Source organism: Polyodon spathula, chromosome 1 (genome assembly GCF_017654505.1).
Source record: "Polyodon spathula isolate WHYD16114869_AA chromosome 1, ASM1765450v1, whole genome shotgun sequence".
In the NCBI taxonomy this organism is placed as follows: Eukaryota; Metazoa; Chordata; class Actinopteri; order Acipenseriformes; family Polyodontidae; genus Polyodon; species Polyodon spathula.
The window spans coordinates 13,089,876-13,114,124 of record NC_054534.1 but is presented as its reverse complement, the minus strand read 5'-3'; the positions used below and the strand labels follow the sequence as shown (position 1 = coordinate 13,114,124).

Genomic DNA, 24,249 nt, shown 5'->3' with positions numbered 1-24,249 from the left:
AATCCTCCTGTGACCTTTGACACACAGCAAGAATTTTTGAGGTTGGCCAGGTTTGGGGAAAAAAAAAACAAAAACAAAAAAACCCCACTGAAATGCTCTTTTGATTTCAGCAGCTAGTTGTGGGCAGCTGCAGCCTGTAGTGCTAGGCAGTGAAAATGAGGCAAAGAATGAGTTAGACGATAGACTATCACCTAAATGGGGACATTCATGTGACACTGATGTATTTAAAGGTTGCCATCCACAGAGGTTGCAGAGATCTATCTTGATCTTATTTTAGCAATATTGAAAAATATAAGTTTGTAGTTGGGTGATTAACAACAAATTACAGCGTATTATTTTATAAACAAAATCATCTAACTATACACGGATAAAGACAGACATAATGCTAAAAAGCTACACACCAAAACTTAATTAATTAATGCTGGAACTTTAACTATTTAATTAAAGTTTGAAAACAATATTGAATGAAGGACCCGCATTATGGGTTGGGTGCTCTCTGTGAAATAAATTTTCCTGTGACATTTAGAGTTACAAAAGATCAATAGGAAAATGGCACTTCATCACAAGAACTCATTTTTAAAAATGCAACCTTTGTATACAGATGAAGAAAAAACTGTTCATACATCAGAAAACACCCACAGGACAGTAAAAAAGGCCGTGAGTACCTGCATCTCCTTGCAGATCAAGCCCACTGGTGAATAGGAGTCACTATTTCAGTATTGGGCATATTGTAAAGTGTGTGTGTGTGTGTGTGTATATATATGTATATATATATATATATATATATATATATATATATATATATATATATATATATATATATATATATATATATTATATATAGTCACAAACAGTCAGTTTTGAACACTAGGGGAAGATATCAGGAACATGGGGATTCTGATATCTGGCCTCTACGTTCAAACCAAGAACAACGTGTTTTCTGATGTTTGTTTCATTTTTTTTTTTTTTTTGTATCAGGGGTGCTTTCTCGTTTCTCAATTAAAACCGAAAACTAGAAGCAATAAATATAATACTATGGCTCTCGTTGTGCTCGTGCAGCTTATTTATTTTAAGGTCTCAAACAAAAAAAAACAAAAACATAACCCCTAAACCTAACCCATAAAACCATTACTATTATTTCAACTGTTTGTTTAGCGGCCTCTACTGGCTACCACACCCTGAATTGAAAGGTAATATGCAATCATTTTGACCTATGTCATAAATACATAAATAATTTCTGTATTTTCCTCACTTTTATTTTTCTTAAAATGACTTAATAATGCTTAAAGACAAAAACATTTGGCAGAATTTAACATTTTTTAGTGTGCACCATAACCACTGAATCTTCTCAACAGGTCTTCGGGAGTGTGTTTTCAGTTATTATCGATTACCGAAAACAAACTAACAAAAACAAACAAAACCGAAATCTTTCTTTTAAGTCCTTGGCTTTAAATTGTAGATTTTCTTTTAGCTGCTCAGACAATTCTTATACCTGCTTTACCTGTAATAGTCTTTTGAGTTGCACTTTTTTCAAGCGTTTCAGTTTAATTTGGTCTGTAATACTTCTTGATTATGTTGCAGATGTTGGAAATAAGTACCTCTTTTTCTGGCTTAAGTTGTTTAAGTGCTTTCGTTTATTTATAAAGATTGTTTGTTAAACTACCAAACATTTTATATTTTGGTCTTTGTCATATTAATTGGTGGCTAGGGGGGAATCCAGTAAAGGCACTCTGCCTGAGTGCAGGAGGCACTCTATAGCTTGGAGATCGCCAGTTCGAATCCAAGCTATCCCACTGCCGACCATGGACGGGAGTTCCCAGGGAATGGCGCACAATTGGCCAAGTACTGCCCAGGTGGGGTAGGGGTTAGGTCAGCTGGGCAGTCCATGGCTCACTGCACACCAGGAACCCATTTGGTTGGCCGGGCACCTGCAGGCCAGCCTGTATGCAACTAGGAACTGCATGATCCTCCGACGCTGTAAGATCTGGATATGGCAGTATAGGTGGGCACGCAGACTGAAAAAAAGCAGACAGCCGATGGCACTTGTTTTGGAGGACACAAGTGCTTGTTGTTGTCTCTCCCGAGTTAGTTCGGGGGTTGCAGTGGTGAGCCAGGTTGAATAATAATTGGACATTCCAAAAATTTAAAAAATTATAAAAATAATTGAAGAAATAAATTCATGATCACTAAATGCTTGTATTTAACATTTTCTTGAATAATCTTATATCATATATATAGTGCCTTGCAAAAGTATTCAGACCCCTGGCCAATTCTCTCATATTACCGAATTACAAATGGTACAGTAAAACTTCGTTCTGTTTGATATTCTATTTTTAAACACTGAAACTCAGAATCAATTATTATAAGGTGACATTGGTTTAATGTTAGGAAATATTTTTAAGAAAAATAAAAAACTGAAATATCTTGCTTGCATAAGTATTCAACCCTTGTGCTGTGGAAGCTCCCAGTTTGCACCGATGAAAGAAATTGCCCTAACGAGGACACAATTATCTTACCATTGGCCTCCACCTGTGAACTATTAAAGTTGCTGTCACATTTTCTGGATAAAAACCCCACTGTTGAAGGATCAATGGTAAGGCTGTGAATCTGAAGGAAAATGAAGACCAAAGAGCATTCTACAGAATTTAGAGATAAAGTAATACAAATGCATAGATTAGGGAAAGGGTACAAAATAATATCCAAGTGTTTGGATATCCCAGTGAGCACAGTTGGATCAATAATCAGGAAGTGGAAGCTGCATCACACCACACAGGCACTGCCAAGTCCCTCAAAACTCAGCTCTCAAACAAGAAGGAGACTTGTGAGAGAAGCCACAGGCCAACAATCACTTTGAAGGAGCTACAGAGTTCAGTGGCTGGGAGTCAAGTAATGGTGCACCAGTCAACTATATCAAGAGCTCTGCATAACACTGGCCTGTACGGAAGGGTGGCAAGAAAGAAGCCGTTACTCAAAAAGTACCATCTGAAAGCGCGTCTGGAGTTTGCCAGAAAGCATGAGAGTGACCCAGCTGCGATGTGGGAAAAGGTTTTGTGGTCAGATGAGACCAAGATAGAGCTTTTTGGCCAAAACTCTAAGTGCTATGTGTGGCGCAAACCTAACACTACCCATGCCTCAAGACACACCATCCCTACAGTGAAGTATGGTGGTGGCAGCATCACGTTGTGGGGATGCTTCTCATCAGCAGGGACTGGGCATCTTGTTACAATTGACGGAAGAAAGGATGGAGCAAAATACAGGAAAATACTGCAAGAGAGTCTGCTTCAGTCCGCTAAAAAACTGAAGCTTGGGAGGAAATTCACCTTTCAGCAGGACAATGATCCCAAGCACAAGGCCAAAGCAACATTGGAGTGGCTCAAGAACAAAAAGGTAAATGTCTTACAGTGGCCCAGTCAAAGTCCTGATCTCAATCCCATTGAGAATCTGTGGCACTATTTGAAGATTGCGGTCCACAAGCGTCGTCCAACCAACCTGAACAACCTGGAGCAAATCTGCCAAGAAGAATGGGCCAAAATCACTTCGACACTGTGTGCAAAACTGGTACATACTTACCCCAAAAGACTTAAAGCTGTTACTGCAGCGAAAGGTGGCTCTACCAAATATTAATGTGTAGGGGTTGAATAATTATGCAAGCAAGATATTTCAGTTTTTCATTTTTCTTAAAAATATTTCCCAACATAAAACCAATGTCACCTTACAATAATTGATTTGGAGTTGAAGTTTGATCATAGCCTGTCTTGCCTCTTTGGTTGGTGACCCACTAAGATTATTTTCTCTAATCTTCGCAACATGGCATGGTCTCGTTCCCTGCAAACAAAAAAATAAGAATGGTAAAACAAATCACGTATAATGTAAACCCCCTTCCTATTTCTTATTCTGCAAAGCCTAATACAAAGTAATCTCATTTTGCATTAATACAAAAACTGCAAAGTAAGGCTATTATAATTCAGAATATCATAAACTGTCATAGAGCCAAATGAATGTGTAACCATGTGCTTCTATGTCCAGAAAGGTTAACTAATTGACTTCCTAACCATGGCAAATTGGAAGCCGCTAATACATAGACAAGATCATCCGAGCGTGCCAAGCCATCCATCTGAACCAGCAACTCTGTCTTCATTTGCTGGCTGCCTTCATGTTCCCCTCTGTGAAAACAAACAGATGCATTTGTTAAACAACTTGATTCAGGGGGCTCCCGAGTGGCACATTCAGTAAAGGCGCTCCTCATGAAGTGCAGGTTGCAGCAGTGAACTGGGGTTAATTATAACACAATTGGCGATTCCAAATTGGGGCGAAAACTGGGGTAAAAATCATTGGCAACACATAAATTTATTAAAAAAAAAACAACAACTTGATTCAAGTGAGGGACAAGTGAAAATGTTTGTGATTTCAGCATTTAGCATGACATAATTCAAAAGAGAATACAGACTCCAAGAAAGACAAAATACAGTTGAGATAATTACAAAGGTTAACAAACAATTATTGTAAATAAGTAGAATCTTAATTATACATTTAAACGAAAAGACCAATACTGGTAACACATAGTGGTGTCACAAGTAAGCATGGCATGAGAAAGGACCACATAAGCACTGCGGTTTGAAGCTACTCTACCTTTATTAACATGAAATACATTTATTTTGTGATACAGGTTAGGTGAGTGTTCTTGTCTAACTCTCAACCATGGCTAGGAAAACAACTTATTTTTTTTACATATGATTTTTGTTGTTTTGACGTTTAGCAATAGGCCTCTCTAATGCACAAACTATAGTGCGTAAAAAATGCCAAAACCAAAAGGTACTGTCTCTCATGGCTAACAGGACTTCAGTATCTAGCAGTAAAATATGTATTTCAACTACTATCCTACCCAGTTACAGCTATTAGTAAAAAAAAAAAAAATAACTATATGACTAAAACATTCATAAAAAACAACAGCTTTGATCTATTCCAAACTTGAGCTTCCTGTAGGGAGATTCTAGGTAGCCAGGAAATCAAAGCTAATCAAAATTGACTGGATAACTCTGGGATATGAACTGCTTGGTTCCTGTTTTCTGGTATTACTGTCACAACTGCAGAAGGGTCTTACCCTGGGCCTGTTTCTCTGTGGCTCATTACTGATTCCAACTCATCCAAGAAAATAGTAGAAGGGGTGTGGTACCTTGCAAGATCAAACAAAACCTGAGCAAAGAGTGGAAAACTACACTTTAAATAATCTGATTCATAATGTAATTTTTTTTGTTGGACTGGCAGCACTGTAGACTAAAGTCCTAAGAGCTGGACGAGCAGAGACAGCTGTAATGTAAACTTTCCACCCACTGCCCAGCCTGGCATGACTCGTCTCTTCAGTGCCCATATCCATCCAGTTCTTGTGCAGCGATGGTGCCTAGTGCCAGTTTGTGGACTGCTAGGGATTTCCAGACAACTTACCCGAATCAGCTTTTCTGAATCCCCTCTCCATTTGCTGACAATGATAGATGCTGAAATATTGAGACAATCTATCTACAGTAGGTTTATGAAGTATGTTATATTTAAATGGTTAGCTGCAGGTCCTAAAGTGCTTTTTTAAATAATTATAAATAGAAGGATTCAGAATTATCAGTCTTTAACTCACTGGTTAAGACTACTATAAAAACAAAGGTGTATTACTTTTACCATGTGTGACCTGGGCTGTTCCAATATAAAATGATAATGTAGTGCATTTAAAAGTTTGTAGTATTGCATTAATTAACCTCTAGAGACATGGTGACTACTTGCCTTGTGGTCCATCGAGCAATAGCCCTTTCCAAGGAGAAAGAATCCCTGTAAATAGCTGGGGGTACTGTAAAATGCAAAATATGATACACTTTAAGGCAGGAAGTATGACATTACCACCGATAGATATATGGAAGGCTAAACTTAAAGGTTTAGAGCGATGGAACTGCTTTTCAAATGATTATTATGAGTGAAGCACTCCATGTTTTATATACCTGGTGTGTTTATTTAGATGGTTAACATAGATCTTATTATCTACTATGAGATCATCTGAATTCATGTTTTAGAAAATAAGGTCCTCTTTCTGTCTAGGGCTGCATTGCAATACAAGCCCTAAAAGGGGACAGAGATGCTTTCGTCATCATCATCAGTTCAAAATAATAATGTACTTGACAACTGACTTCATTAAAAATGTGTAGAAATCCACTCTACTGTATCATTCATAAAGTTGAGGTTCAGTTAGCCATTTTGATCTTACCACCATTTTTGTAAAAAATGTATGAGGCCAAATAAATAACACCCAAGAAAACATTTTCATTTGTATCCAAGGGCTGAGCCACACATTTCTATTCCTGATCATTCAAACTACACAATCTAGAGAAGATGCACTACCCTGGATCTGAGAATGATACTGGTATGGATTTAAGACATAACATGTGTTTCTTTCCTTATAGCTCTTAGCAGAAATGCACTTATGTTTGAACAGCGCAAAGAACTGCAGAAATATCACAGAATTTGCTATCACAGTACCTTAATAGGATACAAGACAGCTTCTTTGACTAATCGCTTGCCTGCATCAAGTCCAATAATGTCATCCCACCTCACATTTGGATTGTGCAAATATATATCCTTTAAGAGAAGACAACATCCTGATAGTTTTAACATTATACCACCATAACAATGTTACCTCGCTTTGGTTCAATCTATTTCTGAAACAGTTTCAGTGCATTTCTTACCCTGCTTATTACAGCTGCCAATTCTCTCATTTCACTGTTCATTCTACTAAAGGCACTGACAGGTTTAATAAGATGTTCCTATAGAAATCAGAAACAAATACAAAAAAGTATCAGGTAAAGCTTCATAATAAACTGTGTTCAGACACTGTAAATCACCTGCAGTTCTACGCTTTAGATTCAACATAGCTAAACTTGATACTTTGATATGTCATGCAAATGAATTTCCTCCTGATTCAAAGATGGTTAATTTAGAACACCAAGCTAAACCGTTTAAGCCGTTTACATTGTGTGACGCTCCTTTAATTGCACCTTGGATCAGTCCACGGAAGTCAATCACTTGGCCCTGTGTAAAAGCCAGTGGAAGACAACACATTTTTATCATACAGCAATTCATTACACACAACTCATGAGATTCTCACGATTTAATGTTTAACTGGCAGCGGACCTAGAAACGTGTCTTCTAGATTATTAAATGGCTCCCTATATATATATATATATATATATATATATATATATATATATATATATATATATATATATATATATATATATATATATATATATAGTCTCTTTTGTGTATTTTTGATTGAAAAAAGTATACTGACAAGTGGTGGCCTATTCTAATGGTAGTTTACCACATATATGTCTGTATGTGCAATGTGTTAATGTGTCTAGAAATGCTTTTGAGCTTTTTACATTTACAGGCACTTTAATGTTTTATGAATATGACCCTGAGTCTAAGTAAGAAAATGCCTTATCTATGAGAAAACAAACCACATAACAGTAGTAGCAAGTCAATAAAGTATTAATAATTATTATTATTATTATATTTTATTATTATTATTAATATTCTTATTATATTATAATATTATTAAACAGTACCTTTAATTAGTCTCTGCAAAGATGAGCATTTTCTTGTTAACCATCATAGAATATAACAGAAATGAAAGCCTAGAAATAGTTATTTGTGTTTTAGCAATATACCATGTTTTTGTTAAAGCTTTGGCTCTTGATCACCTTTTTTATTTGTGTTCCCTCTCTTCCGCCACTCCTGCTGAGAGATGACACAATTAAATCAAACTCTGCAGTTTCTGGAGGGGTTGAATAGCCGTTCTCCTTCAAGATTAATACATTATTTAAGGTTTAAATAAAGGCAACATTTTTTAGCATGAAAAGGTTGTAATAATTAATGCACAATATGGTAAAATGTATCAATCGCAAAACATTTGACAGACAAAACCGTGTTTTCTTTTCTCTTGATTCTAGAAATAACACATAACACTGTACTCAATAATCTGATACAAATGGGTACAAATGCAATTAAGTGTTTAAGTGTCTGAACTTAAATGTAATTTAATGCAAAAAGTAATACTTATTATCCCATTACACACACACACACACATTATATATATATATATATATATATATATATATATATATATATATATATATATATATATACTCATGAACATTTGTCACGTTTACAGCTTATTTTACCTTTGGAGCAATATCTGAGCAAGCTTAAAATGTGTACACTGACAAATGAGTCCAATATAAAAATTACAATGAGGGGTGTACTGGTAATTTCTTTCCACATGAAACAGTGACTTTGTTTATTTGGATATTTTCCATTGCAACTTTAACAAACTCACTGGTTTAACTGATGGCAGAAGTCTCTGCTACACACCTCCTGGGGTCCTTTTTATACTGGCCTCATTGTAGATGTTCTACCATGCTCGGTCTTGCTCAGAGATAGAATATGCTGATGACCTTATTAAACATTACAAATACCAGTAAGTGTAGAAACAGTAAAAGACCACATCAAATTACATAAAAAGATATGTGAATTTATAGCTGTGAATTAGGGAAAGGGTGGTTTCAGAGATGGTACTTTGACTACTGCAAAATAAAAGATAAAGTTTCTGCCTTGGATTCTCAACTGGTATCATTTGTGTCTGAAAATCTGTTAATATTTAATCTAGGGTCCTACCAATCACCTGTTTAGGGCTTTCTCTGACAGCTGTCTTTGGATCTGTTCTTTTTCCAGTTGTTTTCGATGGAGGACGTTGAGTGCCCTGGGGCTGATTTGTCCTGGGAAGAGTCTGGTAGTTACAGCTGGGGGTTCTGAAATATAATATAAAATGGATAAAATAATTGATTCCTGAAGGAACTGTGATGTCATGTTGAAATGATCATCTCAAATGGTGCTTCCTGTAAAATGTAATAAGTATAACAAAAACAACATTTAGAAAGAAATGTCATCACTTTTAAATCTAATTCTTCTTGGGCTAGAAGAGTTTAAACAAGTCATTTATAGTCTTCTATGAGGAGCATTCCTATATTGAACGCAGAGTGGCATAGGGGCTAACAGGTCTTAAGCGTAGAAAGTTTGGGATGCATTCATTAAGCTTTAGTAAAATTCAACATTTGCACCACTTGTTTCTAAAGGAAAAAAAAAAACTAGTAAGAAAAAATAAGCTTCAAAAACAAAGCTGTATTCACATCTGTTCAATGTCAGTAGAAAATATATGTATTTATTTTACCTCTTTAGTTTTCCCCCTCTTCTTGGATGCTTTTTCTCCTAAAAAGTTTAAAAGGTTTGACAAAGACTCAAATACAGTCAAACAGTACTGATACAGCACTAACTAGATGCTAGCCTTGTATGTTTCTGATAATTCCAACCAATCAAAGTAGTTGGATCACTTCAGTATTGCAAATATATGTTCAGTCATATCAATACAGCCTAATGGAAAGAGGGTATATAAGGACCTTTTATTTTATTGTGTTACATGTTCACCTGTGTTGCTACAACTGTTTATGTACGGTGTGTGTATTGTTTTAATTTTTATTTTATTTTTTACATTTTGACCACTCTTTTTAACTTTTACACTGCATTTTCTGCCTCAAGATGGCTTCACATGTACCCACATGGACCTCTCAGAACTATATTTCCCATCATCCTCCTGCTCACATATGTAACTGAGATGGATTTACAAGTGAGAAGGAACATGATCGCGCAGTACACCGTCCAAATATGTGGTCAGCACACTAGCTGTATTAGTTAAGCGAGTTGCCTGTGCTTCTGCTGCATAAGCTCGCTTTAAATGTGTCTCCATCACCCTGCATTGGGGCAAGCCAGGTCTCTAGCAAGACCACCTACCGGCGGAGCTTTAACCAGGGCAGCAATGGTGGAGTCTACTGGGGGGAACCCCGCTAGGTCGAGCTTATCCGCGCCTTCCAAGGAGGCGAGCGGTGTGGCCTGTTTTAGTATGCTAGGACCCAAAGCTGGGCGATCTCAGGAGGAGCGCACTTCCTCCATGAAGTCTGGGAAAGCCGGGATCCTTTTAAGGGCGATGAGCAAGCACCTGTGTCTGGAAAATGGACCGGCGCGGTTCTGCTGCTGGTGTCCAGTGGACCTGCAGGAAAGCTGTAGCATGTCCCACGAGTGCCGAGACCAAGCTGGACAACGGGGTGATACTGGCTTCTGAGGCATTCTCAGAGCCAGGCTCTTCTTCAGCAAGGGTCTCACCCAATTGCATTTCAGAGGAGAAAGAAGCTCCATCCTCCTATTTTTTATTTATTTTTTTTATATATAAGTATATGTTACAGTAGTTGTAGTTAAGTATCTTAATGTACTGTGACAACCACATCTGAGTTAATACAGTACCTACCCTTCCTGTGTCATGTAGTGGAAAATCACAATCGGCAGATTCTTCCATCTGGTTTCTGCTCTCATTTCATCCTTCAAAACAAATAAAGCGCACACTTTAAGTATCACATAACATTAACTATACAGGTCAATTACATTTGCAAGCTTATTCAGAACTGCATTTATTTACTGATACACAATAAATATATTTTTATTTAAAACAGTATTTGATAACAGATAGTGGCCTAATAATACGTGTTCTGGAATAACACTTTAATTACATCTGTTAGAATACAGTACTATTAATTACACTCTACTTAGACTTATCTTTTTTGATCTACGCAATCAATTTGTGTCAATGCCTGATGGTATTAATCATGCCTTTTTCCCTGGCAATGTGTGTGGCTGTTAAAAAATCACGTGACTTCCACTGATCTCCAAGGCAACGTGAGACTCCACATTCACAGCACATGAAAACAGTAGCAATATAAACAAATGTATTTTCTATTAATAATATAGCGGTTTTAAGTTCACACAACCCTGTGTTTATTTGCAACTGAGGTAGGCGATTTACTACTGAGTCTCCGTGGAATAATAGCTCCTAAATATGCTCATACTATTACTAGAATACATTTGTTATTAACTACAAGGTAAAAAAAAAAACAAAAAAAAACCCCATTTAATTCACTTAAGAAAACACTTTCTTTTCACAGGTTTCTGAAAATGCGTTAGTGATATATGATGTACAGTAGTTAAAAAAAAAAAAAAAAAAAAAAACACTACTCTTTATTTTATCCGATGCAATGCTTATGTGTTTATTCAGGCAAAAAATAAAATGTACCAGCGGTACTACTGGTTACTCACCGCCTCTCTCGCTTGGTTGGCTGTTTTCATTGCTTTATACTAAAGCTCCACAGTATTTTTCACTTTTTGAAGCTACATTAAATACCCTATCATAATTTGAAAAGTATTAGGAGTAAACTTGCCGCAATCTGATTTTTTTTTTTTTTGGTTCGGAACGTAGCCTTCGGTCTGCATCACAGTTACGCACACTACCACTGTTGGAACTAATACACTTGCGTTATTTGCGTAAGCACACAATAACACTTTTCAAACAACACTGTTAGTAGGTTACTAACCAACGACCAAATACACACCATTACCTGTTTGGAAGGAAACCATTTGAATGCAGCACTGCCATCTACTGAAAACCAAGCATGGCGAATCACAAATACATGCGTGTCTCGTACAATTGTTCCCATTAACAATATCTGTACTTCTTATAATACTATACTATATCAACTTTAAAATACGGCAACATATGTTTATTAAGCATGTTGATTCCTGATGGAATTGCAATGAAAGGTCTGTTCTAAAACAGACTGTACATCTTTGATAAAGCCAGACAACTGACCATATCACTGTGCATTATAAGGGACAATGAATGGAAAGTGCCTCACACACAATAAATAAATAAATCAGTTAAGTTTATTATGAGTCATTACACATTATTATTATTATTAAGTAATAAAATAGTTTGCTAGAAATAATGTTGTTTTTTGAAAATCCCAAATTTGTCCCAAATGTAATTTCTATAACACATTACTGTAACATAGTGTAGAAATATGTATGTATTTGTTGTTTGCACAGAATGAGTCTCCCAAATACATATTTGCTTTAGTTTAGTTTAGATTTTAAAAGTAAAATGGGGTGGCACATGTAGATAACTTTTTTTGTACTGTACTGTATTGTTGAAATATACTATTTTTTTCATTACTACAATTGAATAATCTTTGAGGGTGTTTATAATTATTTTCTAAGATATTTCAATTTTTTTTGTATTTTTTAATCTATAGTAGGGTTTTAGAAAACAGCTGCCTTCAACACATTTGTAACATGCAGACAAAATAATAAAACTTACATATTGGCTTTTGCAAGTACGTTTATTTCAGTTACCCAGCTTCTCACATATAAACATGTCCTGTCCGCCTAAAAATGATATGGCTCAGCGGACCTATCCAGGGTTTACATCAAAACAGGGCCATAATCAACTGTGTTCATTTTAGTGTTCCTTTAAATTTGACAGGACAGAGTCAGATATTTCTGTATTCCTTTAAAGGGAACACATTTCAGAAAAGCCGACCCCCCCCCCCCCCCCCCCCATAAAACAATTTCTTAATTGAAGAGTTAACCTTTTACTTTAGCTCCATATTTCATGGTTATTGCAGATTTAGTGCTGACAGTAACTGCACCAATGTTTCTGTTGGACTAAGACAGCCCTTTGCAGTGCCTTGACAAATTGTACTTTTTTTTTTTTTTTTACACATACAGTGGCTTGAGAAAGTATTCACCCACCTTGGCATTTTTCCTTTTTTGTTGCCTTACAACCTGGAATTTAAATGGATTTTTTGGGGGTTTGTATCATTTGATTTACACAACATGCCTACCACTTTGAAGATGCAAAATATTTTTTATTGTGAAACAAACAAGAAATAAGACAAAAAAAACAGAAAACTTGAGCGTGCATAACTATTCACCCCCCCAAAGTCAATACTTTGTAGAGCCACCTTTTGCAGCAATTACAGCTGCAAGTCTCTTGGGGTATGTATCTATAAGCTTGGCACATCTAGCCACTGGGATTTTTGTCCATTCTTCAAGGCAAAACTGCTCCAGGTCCTTCAAGTTGGATGGGTTCCGCTGGTGTACAGCAATCTTTAAGTCATACCACAGATTCTCAATTGGATTGAGGTCTGGGCTTTGACTAGGCCATTCCAAGACACTTAAATGTTTCCCCTTAAACCACTCGAGTGTTGCTTTAGCAGTATGCTTAGGGTCATTGTCCTGCTGGAAGGTGAACCTCCATCTCAGTCTCCAATCTCTGGAAGACTGAAACAGGTTTCCCTCAAGAATTTCCCTGTATTTAGCGCCATCCATCATTCCTTCAATTCTGACCAGTTTCCCAGTCCCTTCCGATGAAAAACATCCCCACAGCATGATGCTGCCACCACCATGCTTCACTGTGGGGATGGTGTTCTCAGGGTGATGAGAGGTGTTGGGTTTGCGCCAGACATAGCGTTTTCCTTGATTGCCAAAAAGCTCAATTTTAGTCTCATCTGACCAGAGTACCTTCTTCCATATGTTTGGGGAGTCTCCCACATGCCTTTTGGCGAACACCAAACGTGTTTGCTTATTTTTTTCTTTAAGCAATGGCTTTTTTCTGGCCACTCTTCCGTAAAGCCCAGCTCTGTGGAGTGTACGGCTTAAAGTGGTCCTATGGACAGATACTCCAATCTCCGCTGTGGAGCTTTGCAGCTCCTTCAGGGTTATCTTTGGTCTCTTTGTTGCCTCTCTGATTAATGCCCTCCTTGCCTGGTCCGTGAGTTTTGGTGGGCGGCCCTCTCTTGCCAGGTTTGTTGTGGTGCCATATTTTTTCCATTTTTTAATAATGGCTTTAATGGTGCTCCGTGGGATGTTCAAAGTTTCAGATATTTTTTATAACCCAACCCTGATCTGTACCTCTCCACAACTTTGTCCCTGACCTGTTTGGAGAGCTCCTTGGTCTTCATGGTGCCGCTTGCTTAGTGGTGTTGCAGACACTTGGGCCTTTCAGAACAGGTGTATATATACTAAAATCATGTGACAGATCATGTGACACTTACACTGCACACAGATGGACTTTATTTAACTAATTATGTGACTTCTGAAGGTAACTGGTTGCACCAAATCTTATTTAGAGGCTTAATAGCAAAGGGGGTGAATACATATGCACGCACCACTTCTCTGTTATTTATTTTTTAGAATTTTTTTAAACAAGTTATTTTTTTCATTTCACTTCACCAATTTGGACTATTTTGTGTATGCCCATTACATGAAATCCAAATAAAAATCCATTTTAATTCCAGGTTGTAAGGCAACAAAATAGGAAAAATGCCAAGGGGGGTGAATACTTTCGCAAGCCACTGTAGGGCTTATGAAAGTGGCCATCTTTACCGTACAAGACTACTCTACATAGATGCTCCCTGTCTATCTAGCCATCTAACCTTGCTTGACATTTTCAAGGTCTGCTGTAATTTTAGGGGTCATCAGATCAGCACCACCAATTTTTTGTGTTTTTTTTTTCCCATATTTGTTGCAAGCCAACATATTTCATAATAACTTTCCTTTACCCTATGATTACCGTGGGTTTAGTGTTATAATTCTAAATGTTTGAAGGGAACTTAGGGATAACTGCGCTGTCATTGGGATTTCCCCACATTGCTACAGGAGCATGCCAGAGAAAACCTTCTTGTGGGTTAGTTTCCATGCCAATTCAACAAAGAATTATGTGGAGTGTTTTTTAACACCATGATACAGATTTAATTTGCATTCAAATTTTAACCCAGGCATCCAGATGTAAAACCACATTAATGCACTACCTACTGTAAGTAATGAAAATATGTTATTAGTGTCATTTTAAAACATTACAATTTTGATTTATGTAGAACAAGTCTGATGCATTATTCAATTATCTTACAAATTGTTACTGGGAAGTAATACTTTTACATATACTAATAGAGACAACACTACAATTGATTAGAATTAGTAAAAATGTTACAAGTTAAGTTATTAAAGCAACTCAGAAATGCACAGGCGCCAGAAAATAAATTATGTTGCATATCCAAAGTATACATGTTATATGAAAATACATAGTAAATATTTCCATACACACAATTTATAACTGAACTGAGTTCAAGCCAGTGTGTGTGAAGTGACAAAATATGTGCTCACTAGGCCTGCTTTACATGGTTTTACCGTATTTAGATTCAGTTTTATGTTTTGGATATACCAGGTACTCCACACTAAACATTTGTAATTGACTAAATTAACTAAAACTTCAGATTTAAAAAAATTAAGTTGTAAAGATTCTGAATTTGTATTTAAATGCATCGTCTGGCAGAGTAGGGTGTTCATCATACTTCCCTTGAAAACAATCAATCAGACTTCCCAGATTTGTCTACAAAACACGCAGTTCCCAAGAATACCAAAAATTATCATAAACATTGCAAACCACTGCCTGCTAGATACTTAGTTTTACAGCAGAGTTCAGATTAAAAGACCCCAGTCTCAGTTAGCAACGTATTCGCTTCTAGCAGCATTCCTCTTACATAAACTCGAACCGTGTAAAACAAAGTGATGAAGTCCTGAGTGCTAAAGATTGTATCAGCTAGTGCAAATCCTAATGTGGAAGGAATGAATCCTCTGCCATATTCCACCATCCAGGTACCAGCACTCCACTGGACTGATGTAGCTTCACCTATTGCATGCACAATAGTATCACCTGTAGGGACAAAAAGGAATTCAATAGCATGAGATTCTGTTGAGCATCCCTGCTTCTGGCTCACTAAGTCTTCAAAACTCTGGTTCACTTGTGTTTATATTATTGTATGCTTTATGCAGTTTGCCAGGCATAAGCATTTATTGCAGCCAACTTAAACACAGTATTTTATAATATTGATTTGGAGTGCAGTAACACCCCTTTATAGACTTTAACACTGGTGTAAAACCTTGGTTGGTTAACTAGTTTTGAATTAATTAGAATTCATTTTATTGACTTTTTGTTAATGTAGATGTGCTCTCATGCAGAATGTCTGTCACAAAAACTCACTCTGAATACACTCAGCATGTTCGTTCCTGCAACCTGACTTCACAGGTCCAGCACCTCTCAATAAAAATACATTATTTTTTTTTTTGTAAATTCCTGTGAATTCCAATGCATTATCTGCTGTTCCAGTGGTAATCCACTTCAATTCCTCATGCATTTTTAAAATGATCTTTAGGAATCATTACAAAAATTCAGATTTTACCCTTATGCAACCCCATGAAACTCATATTAATTAAAAGGTTATCATAAAACTCACCTGGATAATAAACTTCACTTTTTGTCGTCCCCTCTTTCCACTGTCTGAAAGTACCAGAGATAATGGTATCAGAGATTTCAGCCCAGTAGCGACCTGGAAAACAATGACCTCATTAAATTGAAAGTCATGTATTTTTCCCCCACATACACTACTGTGCAAAGGTCTTAGACATTATGCACATTCAAAAAGTTGCGAATCTTTTTGAACATTGTAAAACTTGTATTTTTTATATATATATATATATATATATATATATATATATATATATATATATATATATATTTTTGGAGTTATACGACATTTGTCGAGACCTCAGACTGCTTCAGTTCGAAAGACGTGGAGTCTGACGAGTAATCAAGCTTTCACAACCAGTATTATATATTTTTTTTTTAAATACCTACTTATCAATTTACACATTGGTCCTTCTAACCCATTTTAAATTTATAAAACACAAGTGATCTTCTCCAGGTTTTAAAATCAATGACAAATCAATGACTAAAACAAAATCACATTATTAAAATAAACGCAGAGGGCACTATTATTTGAACCCAATATAATCCAGAAAGGGCCATAAAAGAGTGCTTCTGCTTTATTCTAGACCAGACATTTTGTCAGCTCTTGGGAAACCTGGCCATTAATAAATCTGTTTAAGAAGCAGTCTCTGGCAGCCCTACCTGAATGACCGCCAGTGTCCACTGCAGTTCCAAAAAGTAAGACGTATTCTGTGAGGGAAGCATGGAGCAGACACACGGAGCCCATCCAACCACCAGCATTTACAAATACCCATTGCAGGTCCTCATCTGGAAGTATGTGACCAGGATACTTCTTCCTCAACTCCACCACAACTTTGGAGAAAGCCAGCTCATGATCCAGGCCTATTAAAATACAGAAATGTTGGAGTGAATTAAATGGGGGTTCATAAAAGACCTGGCCACTTCCACTGCAAACTGATTCAACTATAAGGTTGTTGTGCTCATTTATAAAACAGTGCATACAACCCAAAGCACAAGTAAGCATTTATTGATCATTTTAAATCACAGTATTTAACAGGCTGATATATGACTCTGAGCCGACAGACTGCAACGACCACTCAGCTGGTTAACATATTGATTCACCTCAGAAACAATTAAGTACAGCATCTGAATACAACAGCAGCATATTTTATCCCAAGGGCTCTTGCAGTAGACCCTTTAATGACTAGAAAATAACGCTATGTATGCAAAATCGAGCCAGTTATCATTATCATGTGTGACAGGCCAATGAACACGATCAGCGTATACAGGTCCCATTTTTTAAAGGAACTAAAAAGAACAGAAAGACCCACCAAATGTCTTCAGTCACTTTCTACACATTTCAATTTTTTTCACATTACAATTTTCACATTTTGGTTTCAGTTTCCGTTATATATATATAGCAATATATATATATATATATTATATGATATATAAATAGTATATATATTCTATATATATATATATATATATATATATATATATATATATATATATAATCATCGCTACAGTACTTCCTGTATCATAGAGCGGACGAATTTCATTTGTAAAAACAAATAAGAGTGTGTTTATATCCTCACCCAAATATTCAGGGAGTGAAAGTACAGGCAGGTGGCGATGGGAAATTCTCCATCCCAGAGTCCCTGGAAAGTCTTTGCCTGGCAGCTGTGGGGAAACTCCCCAGCCCAGGGATCCTGAAAAGTCCCTGCCAGGAGAGGTGGGCGGCACCCACCGTTACTCTATATATATATATATATTACACTTTCACTTCTGCCAGTTCAGGTATTGAATTAAGGTAAAAATAATTACAATATGCACAATCGCTTGTGATGAGAAATACATTTAAATCGACAGAATTAAAACAATTAAATCTTTAAATGGCGGCACAGATTGCCACTTTTTTTATTTAATGTTGAAAGATTTTAATAATCGACTTGTTCAGAAGTATCCTAACTGACGCAACTTAGTTGCAGCAGTACTGCCACACTGTACAGAGACGTCATTTTGCACTGTAGCAAAAAAAAAAAAAAAAGTGATACAGTACCTGTTATAACTTCGTTTGAAAAAGATAAACATTGTGAGATTACGCTACCACCCAACATATTCTAAACTTGTTAATTATATACTTACCTGCATACTGCTTGGCCAGCTTTGCAACATCGTCCTTGTTGAACACATACTGTTTGTTCCCCAACCAATACTGTGTGTACAGGACAAGCAATGCTAGCACTCCGAGCACCACCACGAGTTTTAACACTTTTAAAATAAAAGACATGGCTGCATCTGGCAAGTCACATATAAACAGCGACTGGGAGGTAATTAATCAAAAGTATAAAACACTTTAGTATCACAAAAGCCTACTTCTTCCGTCTAAACATTGAGCAACATTACAGTCAGCCCCTGCACGCCGATTGGCTCTGAAGTATGATCCAAGACTGATTTCTAAAACCACCAACTGCGGAGCTCTCGTCTGAGAGTTCTTCCAATGGTAGCGCCCTGAACCTGATGCGACCACTGTCCCTTCCTGGTTGGAAGGCCAAACAAATTCTTACCCGAAGTGGCAACAGCTTTAGCTTAAATGCTTAAAAATAGCATTGTGCCACGTTTGACTTTATAATGTAGTTTATCCCAAAACTTCTTGTTGACAATACAGTTTGCTAACATTCCTCAAATATAAATCTAGCTGTAGAGACTACCCCCCCCCCCCCATCCTTCAAATAATAATAATAATAATTAAAACAAATCTATAGGTTATATCACACTTGGGAATAGTGAACTTGAATGACAAAGTTTGCTCTCAATCGTTTGTAGTATTTTTATTTCTTTTTTTTTTTTAAGGTGCCAGTCTGACACACAATATCTGAAATTGTACCCAGCAATGTTACCTTCTTATACAATCTAGCCGTGTTGACGTTGTTTTATAAGAATCAAGTGAGGACAGTTCTGTGTATAATACGTTAACATTGTATTGCATTAAAATGTATTTAATTCCATACCTTTTTAGATTACAGTTTAGCATTACACTCTGTGTAATATAATGGTCTGGTAGCTTTACTAATCATCTGGTGTCTTGACCGCAGCAGTTTTTTGTTTCTTCCATTGCCCATTCATTGTACCGTATGTTACATTTAGAGCCTTTTATGGCATTTTCCAGCAATACAAGTGGATTCTCTGGTGCTGTAAAACGGTTTAAAAACCGTCGTATTGTATTGGCTTAATTTTTTGAGTACCGCCAACCACCTGCAAAGCCCCACTTGTTTCTGTAATAATTAGCAGTTCAAAACCTACGCCATTGCACACACACGTACTGGTTTAAGTGACTTCTTGCACTCCGATAGGATAAACAGACTAGTCTAGCAGTTGTATACGGGACTTCAAATAGCTATTAACGAGGGAAAGACGTTTTATGAGTAATTTTTATTTAGTCTATCTACCGCCAAGACATGGACGGCAATAAACAAACACCAGCTTTTTTTTTTTTTTTTTTTACGCCAAATTCTTTAATTTACAATAAACAAACTTTTGCGTTAAATTGTTCTGTTAAGGTTCTTTGAGAAATCGACACCCACCACGAAAATCAGCACCAGGCGAAGTTATTTTTTCAAAGTGTTTACCGTTATGGGTTACAATCTTACATTATGTATACGTTTGGTTTTGTGAAACTCGTGATTCAGTGTTGTGGACACTATATTGGGGTCAATGCTTCAAGATATTGCCTACTCATTACACAGACGATATTCTGTAAATGTATAGGTCAAGTACAAGAACAATTAACCCATTTTAAGATAGTTTTTTTTTTTTTTTTTTTTTTTTTTTTTTTTTGCAAAGCCGCTGCCTCAACAGTGTCAAAAGCTTGTATTTCAGAAACAATTTGATGTATTGACTTAATATTTGCAGGATTACATACACTTGTGACATTACATGTGTTGCTGACAATGAGTACAGATGCCAGTCAGCAATGAGTCAACCCTATGGCTAAAAGTGACCTCAGATATGAACTGTTCAAATTGTACCTTTTGTTGAAACTCATTTGGCTGTTGCAAACTGAATTGAGTGACGAACAAAAACTGTTGATACCCAGGGAACAACAAGTTTAATAAAATGACTGAATGACTGCAGCTGTTTTCCCAATTACAGTTCGGTAGATTAACATATACCAGTGTTTCAGTAGACTTGTATATAAAGAGGGCCAATTCATCAGATTGTTAAGGTCGAGATGGTGAGTTCTGTAGGGGGCACCAGTGACAAATCTTATAGCAAAATGGTATAAAACATCTAGTTTCATCAATAGGCTTCTAGAGGCCATGTTATAAATAACATCACCAGTATACACTTTTTGTTCAACATATATACAATACTTTACAGTGCAGTGACAAGTTTCCATCGTCATATTTGTTAGTAATTTGTTTTTGGAATATAGTAACATTTAAAGGTAGCATAAAGGACACTGGGGTTATTACTCCAAGCAAATTTTTGCCAGTGTGTTCCAGTTCTTTGGTCAAATGATTTGCCATATTTCTAGGGACACATACTTTACATGTATCTTCACTTTTGAAGTGGCAATGCAATTCAGTTTGCATTTTGAAAAAGTGGGGGAGGCTTGGGTTGTTATCGCATGAAAGTTCACCAGAGAGATCTGAGACATTACAAAAAGTAAATAATTGTCACCTTAAGGGCATTTTACCCTAATTTTCTTCTTTTTTTTAAGTATTGTTTGATTATTTTATTTTTTGACACTCAATTTTAGGACTCCCTTTAAAAAGCCATTCTCCTAAATGTAACCACATGTTAAACATCGGATGTAATTTCAAAGCAAATCTACCCTCCTTTGACTCTAATTGTACAGTGTGTAATATATTTTTTAAAAGCTTTAAGCAAAGTTTATTTTTACTAGCTTTATTTATTATATTAATTATTTATATTTAAAGTCATTTTCACAATCACATTTAAAAATAACCACAATAGTTTTCATTTATACTCTGGCGCAGGGTATAGAATGCATTTAGGTGTCTCGCCTGTCATGTCTTTATCCTTATTAAACCATTTTATTTCTGAATTTATGTGACAGTGAAATTTAAATCTCTGTTCCTCCAGTTGGGTGGTTGGAATTTTGTTTTATACAGTCGTTCCCACAGCTGATAGTTATATTTATTAATAAGTAAAAGTATAACATTTAATACATTAGATATAATGTTACTGGAATAGTCAAAAGTCAATCCATCATTTAAAAGGATAGTGTTTTAATATCAATGTTTTGTTTTCTTTTAAGGAAAACAAACAAACAAACAAAAAAACTGTGTTAACTAAGAATGGTGGTAAATGCTTTGTGAACATGGCCCAAAGTACATTGACCTCTTGAACGGTTTAACATTGCATTCCCACAAGATGGCAGCACAATATAAAGGATAACCATAGACCATCTTAAGAATTTTAAAAACCTATTAGGAGACATTTGATTTCAAAGACTGTTCCAAACTACATCAGATTCTTTAAAAATATTCTTGACTGACTGACTCAAAATAAATTATTTACCTAAAAATGACTGGTCAATGATACCCTCAAAATACCTGGATTATTGTCAGCTCCTGCTTGAACCTACACTGTTTACAGTGTTTTTGTATTTCCCCTGGTTAAAAGCGGTGTAATCATTTTACAGTCTAAGAATACACCTGTTTGCAGCTGTCCGTTAATCCAGATTTTTTTTTTTTTTCCAGTAAAGTGATGTGCTTCCATCCCTGGTCAGATATCACCCTGCCACACATGCAGGTCTCTGAGATCAAAAAAGTAATTGACAAATGGGCTGAGCTGTTGGTAGATCTGGGGGCAATATACCCATGAGTTTAAATAAATGTCAGGACTTAAAACTGGCAATGGTACATGAAGCTTTTAATCTCAAGGACGTCAGTGACTGAAAGTCATTTCATATGTTAGACATTGGGACCTATGCACAAATAATTTTGATGGTTTTAGACTTGTAGTTGCTAGAGGACAAAAAAAAAAAAAAAAAACAGAAAAACAAAACAAAACAAAAAAACACGCCATCATTGGCCCCAATAGGTACTTTTGATAATTTTTCTGACTGCTCTTCAAGAGACTAAAGATTTGATGATCATGAAGTCTAAATTAGGCTTGAGGCACATTGACAGGATAGTACAAATCAAACATCTGTGTTGCCCCAGCTGTACAAAGTGGATACAGAGGGAATTCAATTCTCTGGTACCATTTAATTCAATGTTTTAGGTACCAAAAAAATCAATAAAACAAATATTATATGAGAAGTGTAATATTATCACAACATAACAGGACAGGTTTCATAAACAGACCTAACAATGGCCATTCTCAGCAATACACTGCCTGTCTGTGATTCATTCCTTTGCAGTCAGACTCAGAGGACTGTTATCCTCGTGATGCACCCTTTAGTTATCATTTAAATAATGTCTTACTAGCCTGTGCACCCGAATTCCTCTCACATTTTAAATACTAGTGCAAGTTGGAATTTACAGACTTTTTAAGTACAAAGTAAAATAATAAATAAACTGCTGATTCCTGGTAGCTACTCATTTCCTGTGCAGTAGGTCTGCTTTTAGCTAGGGTATTGGAGTATGATTCACCTGACACACAGGTAATGATTATTTACCAGGAAACGGCAGCAATATGTAATCAGATCTTAAAGTAAATCCTCATGGTCAGTTCTCAGGAGCATCAGCTCCCTCTACTGCAACCTGTGGGTCACTACAGCAGTCTGTCAAGTTTGTCCCTCTCATCCTTCTTTAATCAATCAAGAATTTTGCCTATGCGACTTGTCAGCGTTTAAGCTCGCACAGCTGTCTTAATCCTGTTCATAGTGGAGAAGAGCCTTAAAAGTGTGTGTGTATTTGGAAAGATAATCAGGTGGCAATCATCTCAAACTTAAATTAGTGTTGGGTCATTTTTCCCCACAGTCAATTTGCACTTTATTTGTTGAACGAAGACTAAAAACTTAACTTCATCCATATTAACGTTGTACAATATACAAGTACATGCCAGTAGTAGACTTTTTCTATTGCCAAATGTGTCCGATGTTGGCAAGCTAGCAGATGCGGCTTTCATGAGGCCATATCATGTTTCATTTCACAAAGTTGACAATCCAGTAAATTATGATTCCACATTACTCTCAAATCTTCATTAGAGTACTCCCTGGTTGACTTTCCCAAAGATGAAGTAACAAACGAATCATACAATCAATTTGGTAATTTTCCTCTTCAGACATTTATTTTCACATGTTGCCATTTCCACTGCTGAAGTAGATGTAAATGAATAATTTGCAGATTCGGAGGAAGACGATGATATGTGAGTTGCTTGTGTGGATTCATTATCTGTCCGTTGTCTTAAAAAAAAAAAAAAAATACCAATTAGCCTGCAAGTTTGCTTAAAAAAACTGCACATTTTAAATAAGGTTGGAATATGGAAACGTTTGGGACTTAACAGATCTGCACCAACTGCCTCACAAGCTGTCAATCAAACACAGCTTGCCCATGATTCGTAGTATAAGAGGCACATTCCACCCAAACATTGCATCACAGTGACTACTGTTGCTTTGATTGGCTAAAGCCTGCGACATTTTCTCTATAGCCTATTTCTCCTAAACTCGAATTCTCGCTTTCAGGGTGCACAGTTTAAAAAAAATAAATAAATAGGAATAAATAAATTATACATTTACTTAAACTTGACATTCACATAGGCACATTTGGGTGGGCCTGTGTGCTAACTGGGTGGGCCGTGGCTATGGTTTACGACATCTTAAGCAGTTTTAAAATACCATGTAACAATACAGTATGTTCACAAATAGAGCATCAGATATGATCAAATACATGATTTATTAATACATTTTTTAAAAGAGGTGACAAGCCCACAGATGTTGATATTTTTTACCTCATCTGTTCAACTTTGTCAAATTAGTAGTCAATCTATCCCTACAACAAACTCCATTT

The 24,249-nt window shown here is 36.3% G+C and overlaps 2 protein-coding genes across 2 annotated transcripts; both read right to left on the bottom strand.

Moving 5' to 3' along the window:
- Positions 1 to 4,989: 4,989 nt before the first annotated feature.
- LOC121330691 (katanin p60 ATPase-containing subunit A-like 2) lies at positions 4,990 to 11,511 on the bottom strand. The gene is made up of 8 exons (XM_041277444.1): positions 11,236 to 11,511; positions 10,394 to 10,464; positions 9,266 to 9,303; positions 8,720 to 8,846; positions 7,740 to 7,838; positions 6,723 to 6,800; positions 6,517 to 6,615; positions 4,990 to 5,833 (listed from the first exon to the last, which is right to left on the bottom strand). Exons 2-8 carry the CDS (start codon positions 10,439 to 10,441, stop codon positions 5,762 to 5,764), a joined length of 561 nt encoding a protein of 186 aa, XP_041133378.1. The 5' UTR covers positions 10,442 to 10,464; positions 11,236 to 11,511; the 3' UTR covers positions 4,990 to 5,761.
- A 3,279-nt stretch (positions 11,512 to 14,790) lies between these two features.
- On the bottom strand, positions 14,791 to 18,712 carry sigmar1 (sigma non-opioid intracellular receptor 1). The gene is made up of 4 exons (XM_041247445.1): positions 18,410 to 18,712; positions 16,943 to 17,143; positions 16,269 to 16,361; positions 14,791 to 15,688 (listed from the first exon to the last, which is right to left on the bottom strand). The coding sequence occupies exons 1-4, from the start codon at positions 18,552 to 18,554 to the stop codon at positions 15,459 to 15,461; spliced, it is 669 nt and encodes a 222-aa protein (XP_041103379.1). The 5' UTR covers positions 18,555 to 18,712; the 3' UTR covers positions 14,791 to 15,458.
- Positions 18,713 to 24,249: the final 5,537 nt, after the last annotated feature.